Raw genomic sequence first — 21,859 nt, 5'->3', positions numbered from 1 at the left:
AAGAAGCATTTATCCTCTTCGTTCTCAGTTTTGACTGTAAAATCAGGATTATGTGTTTTGGTAGAGTATTTGTCATGAGGATATTCTGAGTGAGCAGCTAGAATAAAAGACTGTGACTTTGAGCAGCGTTAGTCTTTTCTACTATTGAAACCGGCTGCCTTTACTTGCACTCACACTCATCAGAACATCTTGTTTCTTAATGTGGACGTTTTTACCCCTAAAAATCCCTCCAGCCCTGAAGTGTACCACGGTTGTTCCACAGTGAGAATCAGTGTACTTGTTTTTGTTTCAGGTTTACACAAAGTGCTTGATCGATGATGAAATCAATGACAGTATTGAACATTTTGAGCAGATTTGGTTAGCTAGTTCTGTACATGTGAGGCTGAGGGAAACGGCGCGTGCACCTATCGAATGTCAAACGCGCAGAGATGATTTTTTGCTTCCTAAAATGTGTCTGTTTTCCAACATTTGCATTTCTGATTTTTGTCTTTAATTGGCTTCATTTGTCATCCTAGAATCGGCGGATAGTAACTCGTGACAGCTGCAGAATAAGAAAAAGATCATTTTTTATCATTTTTAACCACACAAAATGTAGTCAAAAATGCAAAGCAGCACTATACATCATCTCTGACAGGCAGCTGCTTTGTAATTTGTCCAGGAACTCACCTTTTGGACTCAGTTTGAACTTTCCTGTTTCGATTGCTGTCTTACCATGACCAGATGTATTCATGGCCTTTCTGTAAATGCAGGAGAAACGCTCTCTCCCTATGAACTTCCTTTCACCCCGATAGAATATCTTATCTTTGTCCAGTTTTTCCGGCAGCGAGCCAAGAGAGACTTTCTCATGAATAAACTGAGAGCTAGAAAGAAAAATGGAAGGAATCGGTGAGAACAGAAACAGGGGAAAGATAAAGAGGTCACTGTGTTCGTATTGTCACGTTAAGCATCTGTGTAAGAGCTTATGCATGTCTGCAGCTGTGTGTGTTTCTGTTCTTACATATGAGACGAAGAATGAGGGAAAAGATGGTGAGCGTTGATGGCAGCAGGGGAAGACAGCGAGCTTTGTCTGCTTGGAGAAGAGAGAGAGGGAAAGATAGAGAGGATAGAGGAGGCTGGAGTCGGGCACAATAGTGGGTTTGTATCTTTATTAGACAGAAGTCGTCGTAGTTCAGCCTAACCTTGGCTGACTGGGGACTGTTGTTGTTGTTATCGGCACTGACGTCAAACTTTCTCTCTTCTCCCCATTTTCCCTTCTTCATCGCTCTCTTCTTTTTCTCTGCTCGGTTTTCTTTCCTTCCCTTTCTCTGCCCCAACCCAGAGGGAGCGCCCAGCAGGGTGAGTAGTGTTGCATGTGTGTACCTTGATGTTAGTGTTTTGTACGCCCACGTTTCACCGTGTGCACGCGCGTGTGTGACAGTGATAAACTGAGAGAAATGGAGACGCGCCGCAAAGTGGCCTCTAAAAAAGGCAGTGTTTTGCTGGAGCTCAGCCAGGAGTAGCACTGCTCAACACCGGCACAATAGCAGCTCATCACCATCAACCTTGAGCTTCTCAAGGTTTTCCACATTATACTAACGTCTGAGCTCGCTGCATTCGACCGTTATCTGGAGGAGCCTACGAACTGAGTTAATGGACTGTTTCTTTATCAGCGCCACAAATATTCGGGTAATCTACAACATATACAGAACATGAGGAAGGATTATATCTGAGTTAATGTTAAATGCTGCCCAAAATACCCCAAAATAAGAAATGCAAGTAAAACCGCTAAATAGTGGCCGTGAATCGCCAAATATTCCTGAACAGCAGATCCAACAGCGATTAGATGCTTCAGAGTCGAAACTATCCTTAGTTAATATTAAACCTAATGTGCAAAAGTGCCGTCGTCACCATGAAGTGAAATCGCTGCACCAGAAAATCAAAATGCTGTTCACCATGAATGGATGAACAGTTCAAAGGCTTATGGAGTTTCTAGCCTGCAGGAAGTAATGTAATGTTTGAACACATGTTGCTCTAAGAGCAAAAATGATCAGTTTACCAGCCCGGTTCCAAAAAAAGTTGGGCTGTTGTGCAGAATGGAAATAAAAACAGAATGTGTTGATGTCCAAATCTGAAAAAGATGTTTTATTAACAGCAGAACATAGGAAACATGAGTGGATGCATGGTGGACGCAACATGTTTCAAAAACTTTGAGATAAAATGAACCAGATGCCAGAAGATTATTCGACATGAAACAAAAAATATAAGAAGTTTGGGTTAGTTAGTTTGTTCGGGTTTGTGGTTGTTTGACAGTTTTTACATGTACAGTAACTTATTCTGAGTTTCATTGGGCACAATAAGAATAAACCAAAGTGACACAGATGACATTACAGTAGCTGTCTTTTCTTTAAGGTGACATTTCACTACAGCACTGACCTGTTGGAGTTTTTCCATCAGAAGCAGCAAAATTATTTGTATGAAAACTGAAAAAGAAACTAAAGAGAAGAAACTTGAAACTGGGTGGAGGGGAGAATGTGCTGGCAGCGGTGGGGTGTTGTTAAAAATACCAACAAGTCTTTGTTCTAGCTTTATTGTGAAATAAAAATGATTTAGGGCCGCTGCTGACTTTACTTTCCCTCGCTCTTTCTGCAGTGAAAACCTTAGCATAATTTAACTGCGAGCACAATGCCGATTGTTAAGCACCAAGAAAATATTTCTCTCATGAGCGGAGGTTTCTGCTGAACTTAGCCAAGCATTACCGCATTTGGGGAAGAAAGGGAGGAGGAGGAGGATGCATATCAATTGACATTTATCAGAGAGCCCCACGCTGGCAAAAACAAGTTTGAATTTGAAATGGAGGGGGGGGGGGGGAAAAGGGACAGCGAGAGGAAGTGAACAGAAGAGGAGAAAAAAGGCGGAAAGAATGACACGAGGGAAATTTGCGGAGCTGCACTGAGGTCCATTGTGCAGCCTCTTCTCTCGTGTGTTGTGCTCCTTCCTGCCGTTCCCGTGGGCTCCTTCCTGTGTGACTCACTCGTGTGTTAAACCCTCGCTGTTCTTGTCCTCCCCACGGGGGGACAGAGAATGACAAGTGGCCCTCGCCGAACCTCCGGCCCTTGCCCCAGTCCTAAAACAACACAATGCTTTGATCGGATTTTCAGAGTGCTGAGCACCAGGAAAGGCTTGTAAATATACCTGCACAGCTTTATTGGCCAATAATGAGACTCATATTTTACACGAAGACTGCTGTGTCGAGGGAGAGCAGTAATTAGCTTTATAGGCTGGCCTGTGCGCCGCTATGACCGTGTCTTAACCTGTGCTTGTGTTTTTCTGTGTGTGTTTACTTTGCTGTGTTTGATCATTTGCAAGTGTGACGTGAATCTGCGTGTCATGCCCTGGGCGGTCGTTACCTGTGCTTTTGCTGTGAGGTCGTGTTCACGCGTTCATACTTTTGATTGTGTTCCTGTCTTTTCTTTTCCCCCAGAGTAAGTCGGTGTCATCCACAGACAGCCAGCCAAATGAAGAGCGTCAAGGCCCATCAGGAGGTTACGCCTCCTCGCAGGGAGGAGCTGAGGCCAAGAGAAGGCGCTGTGACGACAAAGAGTCTCTCCCGCCACATTCCTACGTATGTGTTTGTTACCTTCACCAATGTTATTAAGGGTTGGTTCAGTAGTGAAGGACTGAGGGGGCTGCGTAGGTGGTGAATCTCAGATCAGATACAGAACTGGATCCAAGTGTTTTTTGGGAGGATTCTTTTCCATTCTTTCAGAATTTCTTCACAAAAAGCATATCGACATAAAATTTAAAAAAAATGTATATATAGTCTTGATGTTCTTAAAAAAATTGCAGTGACCCAGATTCAGATGTCCTACACCAGGGGTGTCCAACTCCAGGCCTCAAGAGCCAGTGTCCAGCAACACAGCTGATTTAAATGCTTAAATTACCTCCTCAACATGTCTTGAAGTTCTCCAGATGCCTGGTAATGAACGAATTATTTGATTCAGGCGTGTTGACCCAGGGTGGTATCTTAAACCTGCGGGACACCGGCCCTCGAGGCCTGGAGTTGGACACGGTGTGGACACAATCTCGGACCCAATCCAAGCATGTTGCAGTGGGAATTTTCAACCTTGGTGACAGGAAGTGTGTTATGTGACTTTGTGCTTATAATCTGAGCCTGAAACGATGCCACTGAGAAAAATAAAATGCAGCAGCGGAGGTAACAACCAACGGGAGGAATCATAAAAGTTACATGTAAACTAACAACTTTTGTTCTTTATATCAACCAAAGATGTCTGTCTGATGTGTGGTTGTGTGTGTCTGTATGACATTGCCTATGACATTACGGGCCACCCGGGGGTCGGGGGCCCGTGGCCAATTAGAGTCGTGTTTGGTTTGGATGGGTCCAGTGGGGAAGAGCAAGCAGCCAGAGGCGATGTAATGCCAGAAGAGAGATGGCCAAGGCAGATAGCTGTAATGAATTAGATGGCTGTGTGTTTGCAGTCTGGAGGATTGATTGACACCGGGAGTCTGTCTGTGCAAGACGGCCTCCAGCTAAGTCAGTTTGGCATCAGCAGCAACAGTCCAAATCTTCCCATTAGTTCAGAAAGAGAACAAGCATAGAGAGCTTCCACTTTCTGAATGTTTTTCCTCTCTTTCCGTCTGTCGAGCCAAATTACGCCTCCCATTTCTCTCTGTTTGCCTTTTCCTATTCTATATCTTTCTCTGTCTCTTTACCGCTGTTTCTCAGTTCCTCTTGCTTTTTCGCTCACGCTCCACGCTCTACTTCTTGTTTCCTTTTCATTTTTATTCCATCTGTATTATTTTCTGCCCTTTTTTTCCCCCCTTGAACTTTTTTCTCGTCCCTCCTCACCATCATTTCCACACTCTCTCTCTCGTTTCATCTTTTCAATGTATACATAAATGATATTTTTGATGTTTCTCAAGTACTTAAACTCATACTGTTCGCAGATGACACCAACATATTTTTCAGTAGCGATGATTATACTGATCTTGTAATGACTGTAAACAGGGAGCTAAAATTAATAAAAAAATGGATGGACATAAATAAATTATCATTAAATATAAATAAAACTAAAGCAATGTTTTTTGGTCATTTAAAATATAATATAGAATTACCAATTATCATTGAAGGTGTACCAATTGATAATGTGAGTGAAAACAAATTTTTGGGAGTCGTAATTGATAACAAAATTTCATGGAAACCCCACGTCAGACACATAAAAACCAAAATTTCCAGAAGCCTCGCAGTTTTGAACAAAGTGAAACAATTCCTTGATAAAGATGCACTTCGTACTCTGTAATGTACCCTGGTTCTTCCATATCTTACATATTGTGTGGAAGTGTGGGGAAACACATATAAAAATACAACTAATCCATTAGTCACAGTACAGAAACGAGCACTGCGTATTATTCACAAGGCTGGTTATCTAGATCATACTCACAAATTCTTTCTTCAGGCAAAGTTACTTAAATTCCAGGATCTGGTTAATTACAATACATCCATAATTTTGTATAAAGCTTTTACTAAACTTTTACCGGCAAATTTACAAACTGGATTTGAAATTCGAGAAAAGGTTTATAATGTGAGAGGCTTTGGAGAATTCAAATTACCCAGAACTCGAACAACCCGTAAAGGCTTTTGTGTGTCTGTATGTGGTGTGAAAATCTGGAACAGTCTGAGTTTACAATTGAAACAATGCAAAAATATTCATAGATTTAAATTTCTCTACAAACAGTTGGTCTGGTCACAGTATACTCAATGATGGGTTTTAGTGTGCTCTGTAATGTCTGTCCTCTACCATTGCTGGTATGGATTCCAAAAAAAAAAAAAAAAAAAGAAGTGTGCGTATGTATGTACATATATGTACTTGTGTGTGTAGATATATATGTATGTATATGTATGTGTGTTTGTTACTTGTAGTTATTACTGCCTGTTACCTGTGGTAATGCAATTTATAATTTATATATTCTGTATTCAGTTATGAAGGCTCTAATTGTTGGTTGCGAGCTGCCGCTTAGATGCTTGTATCTGCCTGGGGCTGTTGATGGGTCTGTATGCAATGATGGGCGTAGCTGCGGGAAGTTTATTGTTTTTTTTTGTTGATGAGTGAGTATAGGGGTGGGATTTAATAAGTTTTCTTCGTCCCACTCCTTTTTCAGGCAAGTTTTGTTTTTTGTTTTGTGTATTTTATGTTCAATATAGGTATTTGTTGTGCCTGAAAATGAATAAATAAATGAATGAATCTCTTGCTGTTTTTTTTGTGTGTGTGTTTTTGGTTTTTGTTCCAGGAAGGAGGTTGTAGACATTGTCCTGTTTTGGCTCTGCATAATAAGGCACTGATGTCACTCCACACTGATGTCAATAGGAATATCAGGCCATGATCACATCAAAGCGCTGTTGCCATGGTGACTAAGTGCCATCGTTCTCACCCCAGAAAAAAAAAGGAGAGAGAGATGGAGAGATGGCTAGACGAAGAGGGGAAAAATGTGCTGTGTGTGTGTGTGCGTATGACTGAGATCAAAAAATCTTTGTACAGGGGGATGTTTGGTGAGAATATATGATATACAATATCTCTGTGTTAAATGTTGCATGGACGGTGGACAGAGATCGAAAGGAAGCAAAGAGCAGCCAGTGATATTGATATATCGATCTGTGTGCGCACTTGTGTGTCTTTATTATTTAACTTCTCCATGTACACACGCAGCATATTGTATCTCTGTGCTGGTGACTGAGGAGGGAAAAAAAGCTGTTTTATCTTAATGGATCTTGAAAAATCATGTTTTCCCCTTTCTTCTATCTTCTTTGCTCCTCAGGACAGCGATGGAGACAAGAGCGAAGACAATCTTGTAGTGGATGTCTCCAATGAGGTGAGACGCCAGTCTTTCTAAATGATTTTGACAGCACCTTGATGTGGCTGTTATCAGCAGGTTTTCATGAACGCATATATGTAAAAGAGGTCGCTTGTAGTGATGAATCCACAGAGAATTGTCACTTGACTCTGCTTTTCCACCTCCACTCTGTGGAGCTTTTTAGAAAATTGTCTGCTAATTTTTTTTCCCTTCATGTTCATCTTCATAGGCTGTATATAAGATGGATATAGATTCTGTGTGTCAATATAGAAGCCAGATAGAGCTGCATTATCTTTAAAGGCCACCAGGGGGCAATAGCTGTGGTCGCAGAAAGATTTATTGTCTGTGGGGAAAACGGCTCTCTGCCGGGACTTTGGCAAACACATTGCTTTTCAGTTTATGGCCTCTATCACTCATTTTGGTTCCCACTGAATAAAACATAAGACCTGCTCATTACCAAATGGCAAACAGCAAAAGTTAGCGGCTGGCTTCTGAATTTAGCGGCTAGAGTCCGAAATCTCTTTCACAAGTTAGCAGTCAAAAGAGCCAGATTCACAGTAATGAAGAAAATATCTTTAATTGGTAATATTAATGAATGCATGGTGGTGGATGACAGTTCATTATACGGGATTTACAGAATTTTTTCTTCACTTTCTTGCCAGTCAAAACTGGTAGAGCGCACACAACGACCAAACTCTGAAAGACCACTGGTTTCTTATTAATAGAAGTTCAGTCTAATTTGTGAGTGACCTATCAGGAAAATACAGACTGAGCTCTGTGCAACAAGTACTTAACATTTGTTAATAGTCAAATCTAATTAAACATCTCAGAGAAATGAAATTTAATTTTTTTTTATAATTTTTTATATTTTCTTCAAAATATTTTGCTGTTTAAGAGTCATTGAAAGCATTCTTTATCCAACACAAGCTCTGTGACACAGAGGTGCAGCCACACGTGAATAAAGCATGAGTCCAACATTGGAAGGACCAGTGTTGCTCAGGGAGCCTACTGCCACCTCCTCATAACCCTGCGTTTGTGTGTGTGTGTGTGTGTGTGTGTGTGTGTGTGTGTGTGTGTGTGTGTGTGTGTGTGTGTGTGTGTGTGTGGGGTGCATCTGTGAAATGTAAAACGAGTCAGCAGGTATGTAGCTAGTTCAGCTTTCTGCTGCAGTTTCCTTGTAAATAGGAAGAGCTCCTATGTAAGCTCATTATCAGCTGCCACTGTTTATGCTTTCTTCTCGTGAACCAAGTCTGTACACACACACACACACACACACACACACACACACACACACACACACACACACACACGGTACTCACCTATTTCTTCTCATTTACCTCTTCTGTGTACATTTGCATCCTGTAGCTTCTGTTCTTCCATCTCTCCACTTTTCTCTCACTCATTCTTTTCCACTCTTCTTACCCCGCTCCACCTCCTTCTTTCCACCTCCTTCCTCTCATTAGATAACTGCAGTCGGCTTCATTTAATATATGCAAAGCCGTTTATGCCCCTGGAATATTTTAGTTCTTTAAATACTTCACGCAGTGTACCAAAATATGTTTCATCTAAAGCCTTCTGTATTTTGATATTGCACACAAAAGCAGAACCAGCCTCTTGTGTGATTTGGAAACTGGTACAAAAGCATAGAGGAGAAAAAAATTTGACAAAAGTGGGTAATGGAAGAAAAAGGGGAGGGAAGTGTGTGTGTGTGTGTGTGTGTGTGTGTGTGTGCTAGAGAGACAACCTACATGCATAGGTTTAAACATACATGTAAGCTTGTGAGTACGTGTTTGCCTGCAATTAGCAGATGAATATGTGTGTGTGTCTGTGGCTTGGAGTAGAGGATGTTATTTGTGTGCGTGTGTGTATAAGCACTAAAACGTCTGTGCTGATCACTGTGACCCAGAGAGAAGTGCTGACACCAGCACTTTGCTCTGGGGGAGGCAATGCTGGCTCAACAGCGGCTCCAGCCAGTGATGAAAGCATCCGTAACAGCAACATTATCTCCAGGTCCACACACTACTGCATCAGCAACACCGACAACCTCTGCTGCTTCATGTGGTGTTTCCTGAGCTCTCTCTCCCTTTATAATCCAAATAAACTCAGTGACAACAGAGTTGCTGTTGGCTTCATTAGGCTACTTAAAAATGAGAAGTAAGTTAAGTGCAGATGAGGATCTGCTATCTCAGGAAAACACACATTTGTCTTTTAGAAGTAATGGTAACTGTAGTAATTAAATAAAACTTGAAATAAAGGTCAAGACAAAGCTTGAAGCTGTCACTAAGAGCGACAGCGTTAATGAAGCCCCAGGTACCCCAGCAAAAATATTTTACTGGCACTATTGTTGGCCTGCTGTCAATAAGCATCCTGTCATCTGTGCTACTTATCATCTTTTAGCATTATTAATTGTTAAGTACTAAGAAGTTGATCCTGGAATTGACTTGGTTAAAGATTGCTCTGTTCTTCCAGTCTGTTCGGTCCTGGTACGGTTCTGGAGTGACAGAAGTTCGGGAGATTTTTGTTTGTTTGTTCGATTTTTCCTTTTCTTTTTTCCTGACGGCCTTTTGGCTGACCAACTGATCTCCAGGGCTGTGTGCATAAGGCCTCAGCTCGCCTCTTTGGTTAACGATGTGCACTTCTGATTCACTGAGATGTTTCACTGTCAAAAAGAAAGGCTTAAAATTCAACGTAATTTTTAAAGATAAACCGCCCAGCCGACCCCTCGGAGTATCTTTTAATGCAACTATGACACTCAACTATCATTCAGAGCACTTTTTCACACGTGCACGTTGGCTTCAAATAGACATGTTTACATATATTGGTAAAATTGTTATAGAAGAACTGCAGAAATGAGGACGAAGGTCACATCCTGAAAGACAATATGCCACAGTGGAAGAATGCAGCGCTTTGAAGATCAGGATAGAAAGAGAACAAAGAAAGCATTGTGCGATCAGAAATAAGATCTCTTTTATACTCATGTAGAACATTAAATATTTTCTCACCTCTCTTTGTCGCTCAGGAGCCTAACTCTCCCGCAGGCAGCCCTCCTCACTCACCCCATGGGAATGGGTTAGACCGGGCCCCCACTCTGAGGAAAGAGCTTCCAGGGTCCTCGAGCACAGGAGAGGCACCGTCCACGCCAAACCCCCGCAGCCCAACCACAGGCAAAGCCAAGGACCCTGGACAGGTAAGATAAACAGTTGCTATAAAAATCCCTACTTTGCTTACAAAGCACTGTAATTTTTAACATTTCCAGTAGAAAATCTCTTCACTTTTTACCCTTAGGCCATTCATTGCTGGCGTATATTACGCTATCATATAGTTTTGCTCTGGGGTTATAAAAAAGCTCACACATTACTTATTTATGCACACTAAATGGCTCTGATACAAAACAAAAGTTTTGTTTTTTTTTCACACCGAGAATGTTTAAGCAGTGTCATTCTGGAGGTTACTGCGACAGATCGGCCATGTTCCTTTTTTCCCCACTTTCTTTTTTATTGTTTGACATCTCTGCAGATGGATAAGTCCCAGTCCCCGTTGTCTAAGTCTGGCACCCCGTCCCCATCCCACCGTGAGGCCCTTACCCCAGGAACACCAGGAGCTCCTGGTCCCAGCACCTCCTGCCTTCGCCTAGTCAGCAAAGCAGCAACCAGTGCAGATCCCCTTGGTGAGACTCTCCTGACTGACTGACAAGCCTGCTGTAATTTAAATCTAAAATAACTGGTTATTATAATTTCACTGTAGATAAAGGCCCTCTCTGTTACTAAGCTATGGTGACACTGTTTTTTAGTATTTGTAAATTGTACAGATCATCACAGTACCACTGCCCTTGACTTTCAAACTGAGCTGCTTTACTGCAGGTCTTTTTCATACAACCAATTGGGTCAAATCAATCTTTTAATTCAGGCTTTGTACCCAGCTGACCTCTGCCCTTCATGCATTTTAACCTCTTATCCCACTTTTTTCATTTCCACATTTGTTTATACTTATATACTGAATAATCTTGCTTACTCTACGGTTTTGTTGCAAATTTGCTTAATATGATCAAAGCAAAGTTGATATACTTAATAATGTGGATGCAGTGTGGATTTGAGCGCTTCTTGGTCTGGTGTCAAACTCGGTGTATAAACAAAGTTTAGTGTAAAGAAACATTTTCCATTCTTCTCAGTCCCTCTGTGACTGTGTCTGTGCTTGTATACTGTGCATTGTTCTTCCCTTCATCCCATCCTTCAATTCCTCCTTCCTCTTTCCCTCCCTCCCTAGCTCTCCGCAGTCCCATGTCTGTGCCCCCCGGTTCATACCCGGCTCATTTTGGCGTGGTGTCCCACGCAGGACTGAATGGGGAGCTGGCCAGCCCAGGAGGCTTCGGAGGGGCTCTGACTCTCTCCCCGCAAATCAGCGCCGCGGCCAGCGCGTACTCCAGAAGCCCCATGGTGTGTAAAGGCCAAATTTATCTTCTCTGTCAAGCTCTGATTTATTGTTCAGATGCAAACTTTTGACTTTTGTAGCACTGTTCAAAAACTTGATGAATCACTTCTGCGCCATCAACTGCATTCGTTATATACTCGAAGCCGTCACATTTACATCCTCAAATTCACTTTCATATAGTGCTACAGTCATAGAGAAGAGAAACTTTACTACAAAGAGTCTTGCCTTGATGGATTGCATCTATGTTACATATCAGGAAACGTGGGTGAACAAGAAGGAGCTGAAAGAGTCCAGTTAAAGTCTGATGTAGAAGAATAAATTCGTCCCTTCTAATCGCTTTACATTGCAACTATTTTTATTTATTTGGAAAATAGATTCTACTGGATAACTTCTTGCACCTTTGGATGATAATTGGAAATCATTCTGAATCTTTAAAGTAGCCTTTGCCAGTCTGTCACTTTTTTGTTCACGCTTTACTTTCCACCAGGTGGCGTATGACTCTCGGTCTCACCTAAGGGCCCCGGGGCTGCCCTCCTCTCTCCCTGGTTCCTCTGGTGGCAAGCCGTAAGTCAGAGCTTCTATCGCGCACTAAAACAAGCCCAGATTAGACGATGCTCAAGCGTGAAGAGAGATAAAATATAATGATTCAATGTGCTGCAAATTTTATCTGAAGCTGAGTCTTTTTCTGTTTTGCAATTAAAACCATCTACAGTTTTGAGGCACGTGTAATAGCATTAGTATTGTATTTATTTTGCATGGATGTGCTGTATAATTGAATGAAGCAGTTACATTTTTAATCTTATTTTTAGCTGATGGTGCTTATAGAACAGCAGAAAAGGACAACGACACAACAGGAACATACTTCAAATATTAGCTCAGTGATAACCCACAAATATTTGCCTTGGATGGGAATCAGGATGAACTGTAGCTGCTCCTCTTTGTGTTTTTAAAAGAAAATAGAGAGCATTTCAAAGATGTCCATGAACCTTTTTTGATGTCTGAAATGCTGGTGTGATTTTTAAATGTCCCGGCACCTACTCAGACAAATTTGCAGACTGAGGAATTGTGTTGTTTTTGTCATTCATTGCAGAGTGGCAATTCATTCTTGCGGCGCTAATTTGAAATCATAAAGCAGCCTCGGCTTCCAACCGCTACAGTATCGATCAGCCATTAGCAAAGCCACGCTGACTCTGCCCTGTAATATAATCTGCCATTATGCATTAATGCCCGTAGCTACGGTGAGCCCAGTAATTGCCAGAGTTCGGGGAAATACTGCTGGAGTTTCAAGGCTATTATGGTGTTGTCACACGTCACACTGCCCACTGACATATTTGTGGTCATTAATGAGTTGTGTGTATTTACCCCTAGCACTCTGCTTTTACTTGCTCGCTAACTGATTGATTGATTTTCATCTTCTCTCTCTTGTCTTCATAGCACCTAGGAGTCCAATTTTAGTTTGTTTTTTAGCTGTTGCTCTTTCTGCCTGACTGTATTGATTTATTTTCCCTCCTCTCTCTATCCCTTCTCAGCGCCTATTCGTTCCACGTGAGCGCGGACGGCCAGATGCAGCCCGTGCCCTTTCCTCCCGACGCTCTGCTGGGTCCGGGAATCCCTCGTCACGCCCGTCAGATCCACACCCTGAGCCACGGAGAGGTGGTGTGTGCCGTCACCATCAGCACCTCAACTCGTCACGTGTACACCGGAGGGAAGGGCTGCGTCAAGGTGTGGGACATCAGCCAACCAGGAAGCAAGAACCCCATGGCCCAGCTGGACTGTCTGGTGAGACGTGAAAGAAAATGAGGCACACACAAGTATTAAAAAATTGAGAAGAGTACTCTCGTAACCACTCGCATCCATGAAAACCAGTGCATGCATCCACAGAGCAGATTTGTTTTTACTGACCATGTCGTGTTTCCTCTTCCACTTTGGTAACAGACATTAAAACGTCCACATTAATTTCCTGAATGTCCCTAGTGTTGCCATCTGTCCTGTAAAGCCTCACGCACTTTCCCCCCCCTCCTTGATCAAGTTACAACAGCCGTAATCTGACTGGTTTCTTTATCTTGTCAAATCAGAACAGGGATAACTACATCCGCTCCTGTAAAATCCTCCCAGACGGACGAACCTTGATTGTCGGAGGAGAGGCCAGCACGTTGTCAATCTGGGATTTGGCCACGCCAACTCCCCGCATCAAGGCGGAGCTGACGTCGTCCGCTCCCGCCTGCTACGCTCTGGCCATCTCCCCTGACAACAAGGTCTGCTTTTCCTGCTGCAGCGACGGCAACATCGTCGTCTGGGACCTTCACAACCAGACGCTCGTCAGGTAAGAAGGACCTCTGCAGGTAGACTGTAGTGAGACGAGAGCAGAAAGAGAAAGGTGAGAAAAAGAAGGTAGAATATTTCAGATGGAGGAAGGGAAGATAAAATATGTAAGAAGAGAAAGCGAGTGAGAAATTGTTGCAGTCTGTGGCTTCTTTAACTAACACCAAGGTCAGGTGCAAACAAAAGGGATAATCTAGCCATAGGGGATGTGAAGAGGATAAAACAGCTCTGTTTTAGCAAAGCTGGGCTTAAATAAAAAGGAAATGAGATGCGGAACACTGTCGGTTCTACGGGGAGGCAAGAATTAAAACATATTTAATCTGACACCTCTACCAGGAAAGAAGCAGAGAAACAACAGGGAGGCAGAGTCCGCTTTGCTTGTGTATTCAAAGGGCTTCCAGTTCGGTTCTTAGACCCTCTTTTGTGCGTGTTTGCGTGGTCGTTGTCCCGGCAGGCAGTTCCAGGGCCACACGGACGGAGCGAGCTGCATCGATATCTCCAACGACGGCACCAAGCTGTGGACGGGAGGGCTGGACAACACAGTCCGCTGCTGGGACCTCCGAGAGGGACGCCAGCTGCAGCAACACGATTTCACTTCACAGGTGTGCGCGCACACACACAGACACACACACAGTAATCATATTCTGCTCACGCTTTTTAACATGTTGATACAGGTACAGCACTTAAATGGTAATAGATCCCTAATATTGCATCTGTAATAAGATTCACCTCAATAAGGGATCGTGCACAGTAAATACAACAATAATCTACACACACACACACATTTTGTCTCTCATTCACTATTCACTGTGACGACAGGACTACAGCTGACCACTGGTGTCAAATGAGTTTCGATCCACAGTATAATGACTTTCTCTGTCTGCCATCTGAGGTCTGTTTAGTTCACTCTATATTTAGCTCGTTTATATCACTCCACTCTTTCATTTTTCCTTTTCCCTACTTTCCACCTCTGATCTTTTGTTGTCCCATCATCTTTATCTCTTCTCTTTAATATCCTCCGATCCCTAATTTTAAGTTCTTTTATCTGTCCTCCCTACTTCCTTCCTTTGTTCTCTTCTAATCAACCTTATCTTCTTTCCCGCCCCTCATGTTGTTTTTCTTTTCACTTTTTTAAAAATAACTTCTGCGCCCTTGCTGTTGTCGCTTCTAATCCTTCTGTGTTGCCCCTCATTTTGCTTTCTGCTTTGCTTTATTCATCTTCTTTCTCCCTCTTTGTCTCCAGATCTTCTCTCTGGGCTACTGTCCGACAGGCGAGTGGTTGGCTGTGGGAATGGAGAGCAGTAACGTGGAAGTCCTCCATGTCTCCAAACCGGACAAATATCAGCTGCACCTGCACGAGAGCTGCGTTCTCTCCCTCAAGTTCGCCTACTGCGGTACAAACACAAGCACTTTATTCCGTTCCTAAATCGATTGAATTCCAGCCACATGTGTCCGTCTTCTCCACGCTCTTGCTTTGTAGTTTGTTTTTCCCCTTTAGTTACTCCTTTCTCGTTGATTAACATGTGTTACTGTTGCTTTGTTGTTTCAGGGAAGTGGTTTGTGAGTACAGGAAAAGACAATCTGTTGAATGCATGGAGGACACCTTATGGAGCTAGTATTTTCCAGGTGAGAGATAAGCACCGATGACTGGCTCTGATGACGTGTGTGTGTGTGTGTGTGTGTGTGTGTGTGTGTGTGTGTGTGTGTGTGTGTGTGTGTGTGTGTGTGATATGTCTTTTGTCATCGTGCCATAGGGAGAGAGTCTCTGCAACACAGAGCCTTTAAGGCAAAAGAGAGAGAGATGACAGGGTTCAAAGGGAGAGAGCGTGATAAACCTCTATTTTTTTTTCACTTTCAGATTTGTTGATCCAAGGTGACTTGTGGAGATTTATCAGATGGTGCAGACTGACGCGCACACACAAACACACACAGTGAATCAAAACACGACAAACACCATCTTTCCATTTCGTTCAGTTGCTTCGTTGGAGGAAATGTTGAAACATGAATATGCAGGGAATATTTTTAGCTGAGCGAGTACATCTGGGTGTGAATGAAACTCGAGAGACGAAGGCACATTTAAGCTGAGCAGTGTGTGTGTGTGTGTGTGTGTGTGTGTGTGTGTGTGTGTGTGTGTGTGTAAAACAGTGTGGTTGTCATATTTCTGTAAGCTACAGTGGGCAGCAGGGTTGGCGGCTCCCGTCTTTCCCCGTGGACTGAAAGGAGAATACTGGCTATCTTGCTTTGTTATCCAAATGCCAAATGTTCCTCCTGCCAAACCGCTCCCTCCTGTCACTGTGTTAAACAGAGCTGCTCTCTCTCTCTCGCTCCTCTTCATCGCTGTCCTCCTTGCCTCTTTTCAAAGCGCCGTTTCGCTCTTGTCTTATTTTTCCTCTCTGTTTGTTGTTGTCCTCCCTCCCTCTGCTCATTTTTATCTTTTCCTCCAAATCTGCCTGGATCTACTTTCTTCTTTGACCTTGTCCTTTTTATTACTGTCCTTTGCTTTCATCGCCTTCCTTTATTTTATTTCCTGTTTCCGCCCTCTTTCTCCTCATGCTCGCTTTCATTCACGTCCTTTAGCTGGTGTGTGGCATCACTCTCTTTGTTTGCTTTCTCTCAAGGGAAACTGGAAAAGGACAAAGGTCATAAAGAGTACAATCCAATCAAGATATGCAGACTGAAAGAAAACAGATGGAACAGTCCGATGAGTCTCGAGTTCAGAAAGTTTAATGAGGGCGACTTTTGTGCAGTGCAAAAAGTTGTTCTCTTAAATCAGTGAGATTAGAGAAGCGACTATTTGCGGTGCACAGGGAGAACACAGGCATCCACTTGTTTCACTGTCCAGCCGGTATTCACACCATGAAGGTTTCCCCTCTTCCTTTTTTCAGCTTTTATTGAGCTGTTTTTCGCACCGAAATGCCAAACATGCTCTCATCCTTTCAGCGGTATTGGCTCAACAAAACAAGCTGTGTTATCATTCTGAAATGTTGCTTTTTATAAATGTTCATTCTCCCTGCTATAAATTTTAAATATGACAGTTAAATGGCACATTAGCTGAAAATCTGTGCTGCCAGGTACATGCCACCGTGTTCACGTCACATGGTAGCATGCAGCTTCACATTTTCAATCACAAAGATGTTTTTTTATATACAAGTTCTTAAATAATGATACTTATTTTTAGCTCGTTCACTTCGTAACTAATGTGTTACCGAACATTTTAGGCTAAAAGATGAATCAAATAAACCCTGTGACTCTTTTTCCAGAAAGCAGACAGTGTGAAAAAGACAAAAGTCACAGACATCCAAAAAGTAAATCAGAGTTTTAAGTTTCTCTGGGTTTTTCAATGTCTTCTTTACTTTTCTCATCTTTAAACTCATCCTTTAACCTGTCACTGCCCCCCCCCCCTCCTGCTATCTTGTTATAGTTTGAGGATTCCTGTGTGAAATGGCCTCTCACCAGTGCCCTGATGATTGACAGCCCCGCTGAGCTTGTAGCGAGGAAAGGAGGAGAGGGCAGAGAAGTTTAGAGAGGGAGAGGAGGAGTCGACACGAGAGCTGGGGCCTGAGTGAAAGGGGAGCCTAAGAGGATAGAGAGCGGTGGTGGAGGAGGAGGAGAGTCTGGGAGGAAAGGGAGGAAGATAAATGATGATGGAACAGTAGGGGGGAAAGGAGGTGAAAGGGGGAGGTGGGGTTTAGAAGTAGCTTTAGATCATCTAAAGCCAGGTGCCCAGGTCTGGCTTTGGGATACAGGGGGGGAAAAGAGAGCGAATAAAAGGGAAGGATTGTGCATTTTTCCAGTTGAGGCTACCAGGCTTATGCTGCTTAAAACCTGGAGTTAATGTGGCAGTGTCTCACACTGGAGCAGACGAATGAGTCAGCATCCTGGAGCTGTGGAGTTGTCTGTTTGGAAATAATTGCCGACTGTTTTGAAATGCAAATATGTCTTGTATGATTGAGTATTAAATGATGAGTCACATCTTTTCTAACATCTCTTTGTGTTCCTTTCTCTCCATCTGTCTTCATCCATTTATCATCACATCCCTCTTGCTTTCTCTCTCACCCCACCCCCCACCTCTCGAACACTCCCAGTCCAAGGAGTCTTCATCAGTGCTGAGCTGTGACGTCTCCCCAGACGACAAGTACATAGTAACTGGCTCTGGGGACAAGAAGGCCACGGTGTACGAGGTGGTGTACTGAGGGCCGGGACAAGATGGGAAGAGACAAGGTGGAGATTTTAGGGGCGGGACACTCTGCCAACCACTCCTGATCCTCATTACATCAGCAACAGCAGCACCTCCGTCTCAGTCGTCTTGAGTCCTCCTGACTCTTACCCCCAAAACATCACTCCCCCCCCCTCTTTTTTTTTTTTGCTGTGATATAAGCTACTGTGGAAGCTCCCAAATGCCATCTCCCCTCCTCCCCCTTCCACTTTTAGCCCAAGGATGAGGCATGATAGCAGAGAGAGAGAGGCAGAATGGGGAGCAGCAAGATAAGAAGGACAAAGGAAAAGGGCGGTGGAGCATAAAGATAAAGTTTGGAGGAGAAAGAGGGAAAGATGAGGAGAAGAGAAAGAGTGAGTGCGGAAGGAAGAAATGAAAGGGAGGAAGAGGACGATGAGAAGGAGGAGGAGGGAGGCAGGGTAATTAGGGCTGTTTCCTGATTAAGAGCTCAGTGGAAGGGAGGCCCCCAGAGGAGGTGCGGAGCGGCACTGTGGGAGCGCCAGCCAGGAGCACTGATACCACACAATCGATTCATTAGCCAGACAGTGGAAGCCTTAATGAGGCTGACGCCGCAGCTCGATCTCCCCAGCGAGAGGTGTCAGGAGCTGGGGAATGATGACGCTCCGAGACGGAAGGGGGCTGCTTCAGATATCCACATACACTGACGTGAAACATAGACCTGCTAATACACACACACACGCGCGGCATCAGGCTAGAATACACACACACTCGCTTCCACCCCCTTGAGGTACTCGTATGAAGAGAGAAACACACACAACACATAGAGCACCCAATTAAACATTCACCGCAGCGCTCCCCGTCTCACTGCTAATATCTATTTTATTTTGGTCTGACAAAGGCAGCGTCTAATGAGCAGCGGAGTCAATGGGATTCTCCCAGGGCCCAGAGACACAAACAGAGAACATCAGCCGAGCTGTTCATTCTAATTCCTCTGGATTGTTCTCCTGACACCGGGCGCTGCACTCACTCTCATTAAAGGCACTGTCAGCTAGATGAAGTAGCAGCACGCCAGCTTCACTGTAAGGTGGACGAGGGGGCAAATTAACACCACACGTTTACGCTATCATCAGCAGCCAACTAAGCAGCGACTAATCCGATTCCTTTCAAATTTTATGCAACTAGTTGCTGTTTTCATTTACAGACGAGATTACATGTTTATCAGAGTCATTATCTCCATCTCTGCCTGCCTGCTTACGTGCTAGTGTTCAAGTGCTCGGGCTAATTCTTGTTTCATAAGCTATTGATTTCTATTAACTGAGATGCTAAACACCTTAAAGAATTTTTTACATTTTCACTTGCTCACTGAGATTACGATTAGAAGATTTATGCCACTCTCATGTCTGTAAATTCGCCGCAAGCAGCCTTCCAATGTAGCTTGGCCAACAGACAGAAAACAGGTGCCCAAAAGAGCATTTTACTCTTTTAAGGGCGTACAAATCGGTTTTTATTGACAACATTTGATGCACTACACTAGCTGGCTTAAACACCTTACCGCTGTCAACTGCATGCTGAAGTTTCAGTGCAGCCAGAATAAAAATAGTTGAAATTACTTGTGTCAATATGTCACAAACAATGCAATCAGTATCGTCCATGAGTTCAGCTTCTTTTGGCCCGTTTATGCCAGACCGGTCGCTTTGCATGCAAACAGCTCCATACCACCGTGTAGGGGAGAGCAGCGTGTCGTGATTTATGAGCTGAATCATCATCACTATGCAAACACATTTTAATGACAGCTAAATCACTGTGATTTTTACTTTCCACTAATTAGTTAGAAACACAACTTTCAGCCTTTCTTATATTTTAAAATTGGGGTTTTTGGAGACCTGGGATTTTGGGTCAGCTTCTGTTGTGTGTTCAGGCTATAAATAAAACAGACGTGACAGTCAACACAAAAGGGTTCAGACATTTTTCAAAGTGCCTGTTTGTTAATTTAACACAAATCGCTAAACTTACAGGACAGAAACTACATATCAATCCTGTCAGGGTAGTATTGATCCAGTACCAATAGCAGCATTGGTATCGTTACTATGGCAACATTCAGAAAATAAAATAAATGCATAAATCAGAGTTGTTTTTTTTTCCAGAAAGCCTGATGTTTTCAAACTGTTGCAACATCTCCCTCTCTGTAGTGTGTGACTCTCCAAGCTTCTGTTACCAATATGTGCTTAAACCAGTGGTTAAAAACCAGCACAGGCGTAAAGTCAGTGAGCATAAATATGTCCTTACAAGCTGGAGACAGGTGCTTTTGGTGAATTTGGTTTGCATGCCATCAATAAAGTTTGGCCAGGTGCTTCCTCAGATTGGATGCGTTACCGTGGCCACCTTCACATTTAGCACCACAAATGTCACAGAGGGCGTCGTCTGCATATATCACATCAGATCGCTCAAACGCTGCTGAAGTCGAGGTTAATACTTTCTCCACTTTTCTGTTTGTGGGCTAAGCTTACTTGCGTATTAGTGGCCCTGACTAATAGCAGGCTAGTAAAACGATGATTCTCCCTGTTTTTCTTCTGTGGCTACACTGAGTATTTATCTATTCTGAAGTATTCTAGCACGTTGTACGGCTTTTACTTGGCTTTTTGTGGATAAACGCATGAGCATTGGAGATGCTGGTAAGGAGTTTTTAGGGGTTTTTCTTTACATTTCAGACAGAGTCAGGCTACCCGTTCTCGTTTCTGTGTACTAAGCTATCAGGCCTTGTAATTATTGTACAGACATGAGAGTACTATCAGTCTTTCTAATTCTTGTTATGACAGCAAATAAGAAAAATATCAAGCTACTTCTTTAAATATAATCCTTACTTTTGATTCCTACTTGTATCATATTCCAAACTGGCAGGCAAACTGTATATCGGAGCTCTCTGCTTCTGTAGAACATGCATCACCAATGTTTAGACTAAAAAGGCACATTTCAAGATTTTCTTTGATTACTCGTTAATTTCTGAATTTTTTTTTTTAATAGTGATTGCTTGTCTTATGTAATGATGTGTTTATGTATTGGGGTTGCCTATGATTATGGGGAGGAATGCACTCACACATGGAGACAGAATATCAAGAGGAACACAGGTGGGACTACTTTTTTGTCTTCTTTTTTAAATCAGGGTACCTTTTATCCTTGGTAATGGTGATGGGCAGAGGGTGTACAACATCAGCAATCCAGTGTAAAGAAAAAAAAGAGCTCCTCTGTCCACTCCTTGTTTTTATTATCCCCCTTTTTTTCCAAAGTGGTAGTGCGTGTATTTTAGTCTGTTTTCAGTCCTTACTGTGTAGTAATAAGCCGTTTCTGTTGAGTCTGTGGACCGTGTACAACAGGCGTTGGCTGCGACATGAAAATATAGATTTAGCCATTGATTGATCGATCGAGGTTCCACTTTTTATTGCATGTTTGTTGCATTAAAGCTCCACTGCTGGTAGAACAAAATCAATCTGGTTTCGTTCGGTAAATACAGCGAACGGTCTCACAGCCGCAGTTTTACACAAGAAAATCTTAGCGTGACAGTATGCAATCTAGCTCATCTGTATAAAATGTCAGCAGGACTCTTCCATGCTTCTTGCTGCAGCACTAATGCAGAATAGGAGATTTACGAGAGACTTCTGAGATGGCTTGTGTACCAGCCAGGAGTCAGAGATAATCTGTACAGTTTAATGCCTTTGCCTGCCTGTTTCCCTTTCTGCCTGACAGCCACAGGCAAATCTAAACAATATTCTCATACACAAGCTTGTAATCTACTCAAAATGATGCTGTATAATGGCTATGCATTGTATTTGATACTTTTCTTTAACAGTAGGTAACACGTCTCCCCTGCTTGTGCTTCTCTGTTCCAACAGTGTTCAAAACTTATTTTTCCCCCCATTTTACAAGTTCATGTAAAGTTTCTCTTTTAAAAAGCCAAGGAACTTCCTCCTTTTTTTCCTTTTTTTTAACTGGGTCTTCCCTCCTGAAGTGTTTTCCCACGTGCTGTAAAAGAAATACTATGTGTGAAAAATAAACCAAACTTGTGTTCATCCTTTCCAGTGTCTTCTGTGT

The 21,859-nt window shown here is 43.0% G+C and overlaps 1 protein-coding gene across 3 annotated transcripts in view; it reads left to right on the top strand.

The window, feature by feature from the left end:
- Positions 1-21,842, top strand: part of tle2b (TLE family member 2, transcriptional corepressor b) — a 78,208-nt gene extending 56,366 nt beyond the window's left edge. For 2 of the 3 annotated variants that reach the window (XM_085449812.1, XM_085449811.1), the window contains exons 8-20: positions 1,319-1,335; positions 3,461-3,601; positions 6,811-6,864; positions 9,866-10,033; positions 10,363-10,513; positions 11,110-11,279; positions 11,762-11,838; positions 12,804-13,053; positions 13,350-13,597; positions 14,051-14,198; positions 14,840-14,990; positions 15,146-15,222; positions 17,682-21,842. In XM_085449812.1, coding sequence (XP_085305938.1) covers positions 1,319-1,335; positions 3,461-3,601; positions 6,811-6,864; positions 9,866-10,033; positions 10,363-10,513; positions 11,110-11,279; positions 11,762-11,838; positions 12,804-13,053; positions 13,350-13,597; positions 14,051-14,198; positions 14,840-14,990; positions 15,146-15,222; positions 17,682-17,789 — 1,760 coding nt within the window. In that variant the 3' untranslated portion in view covers positions 17,790-21,842. Of the gene's footprint in view, positions 1-21; positions 1,131-1,318; positions 1,336-3,460; positions 3,602-6,810; positions 6,865-9,865; positions 10,034-10,362; positions 10,514-11,109; positions 11,280-11,761; positions 11,839-12,803; positions 13,054-13,349; positions 13,598-14,050; positions 14,199-14,839; positions 14,991-15,145; positions 15,223-17,681 lie in introns of those variants that run through there. The other variant, XM_085449813.1, reaches the window with a different exon arrangement.
- The last annotated feature ends 17 nt before the right edge of the window (positions 21,843-21,859 follow it).

Source organism: Copadichromis virginalis, linkage group LG23, assembly GCF_057382275.1.
Source record: "Copadichromis virginalis isolate Kocher_CV1m ecotype Utaka linkage group LG23, C_Virginalis_male_GT1.1, whole genome shotgun sequence".
In the NCBI taxonomy this organism is placed as follows: Eukaryota; Metazoa; Chordata; class Actinopteri; order Cichliformes; family Cichlidae; genus Copadichromis; species Copadichromis virginalis.
The sequence above is the reverse complement of the archived record's forward strand: the minus strand, read 5'-3'. Positions and strand labels throughout refer to the sequence as shown.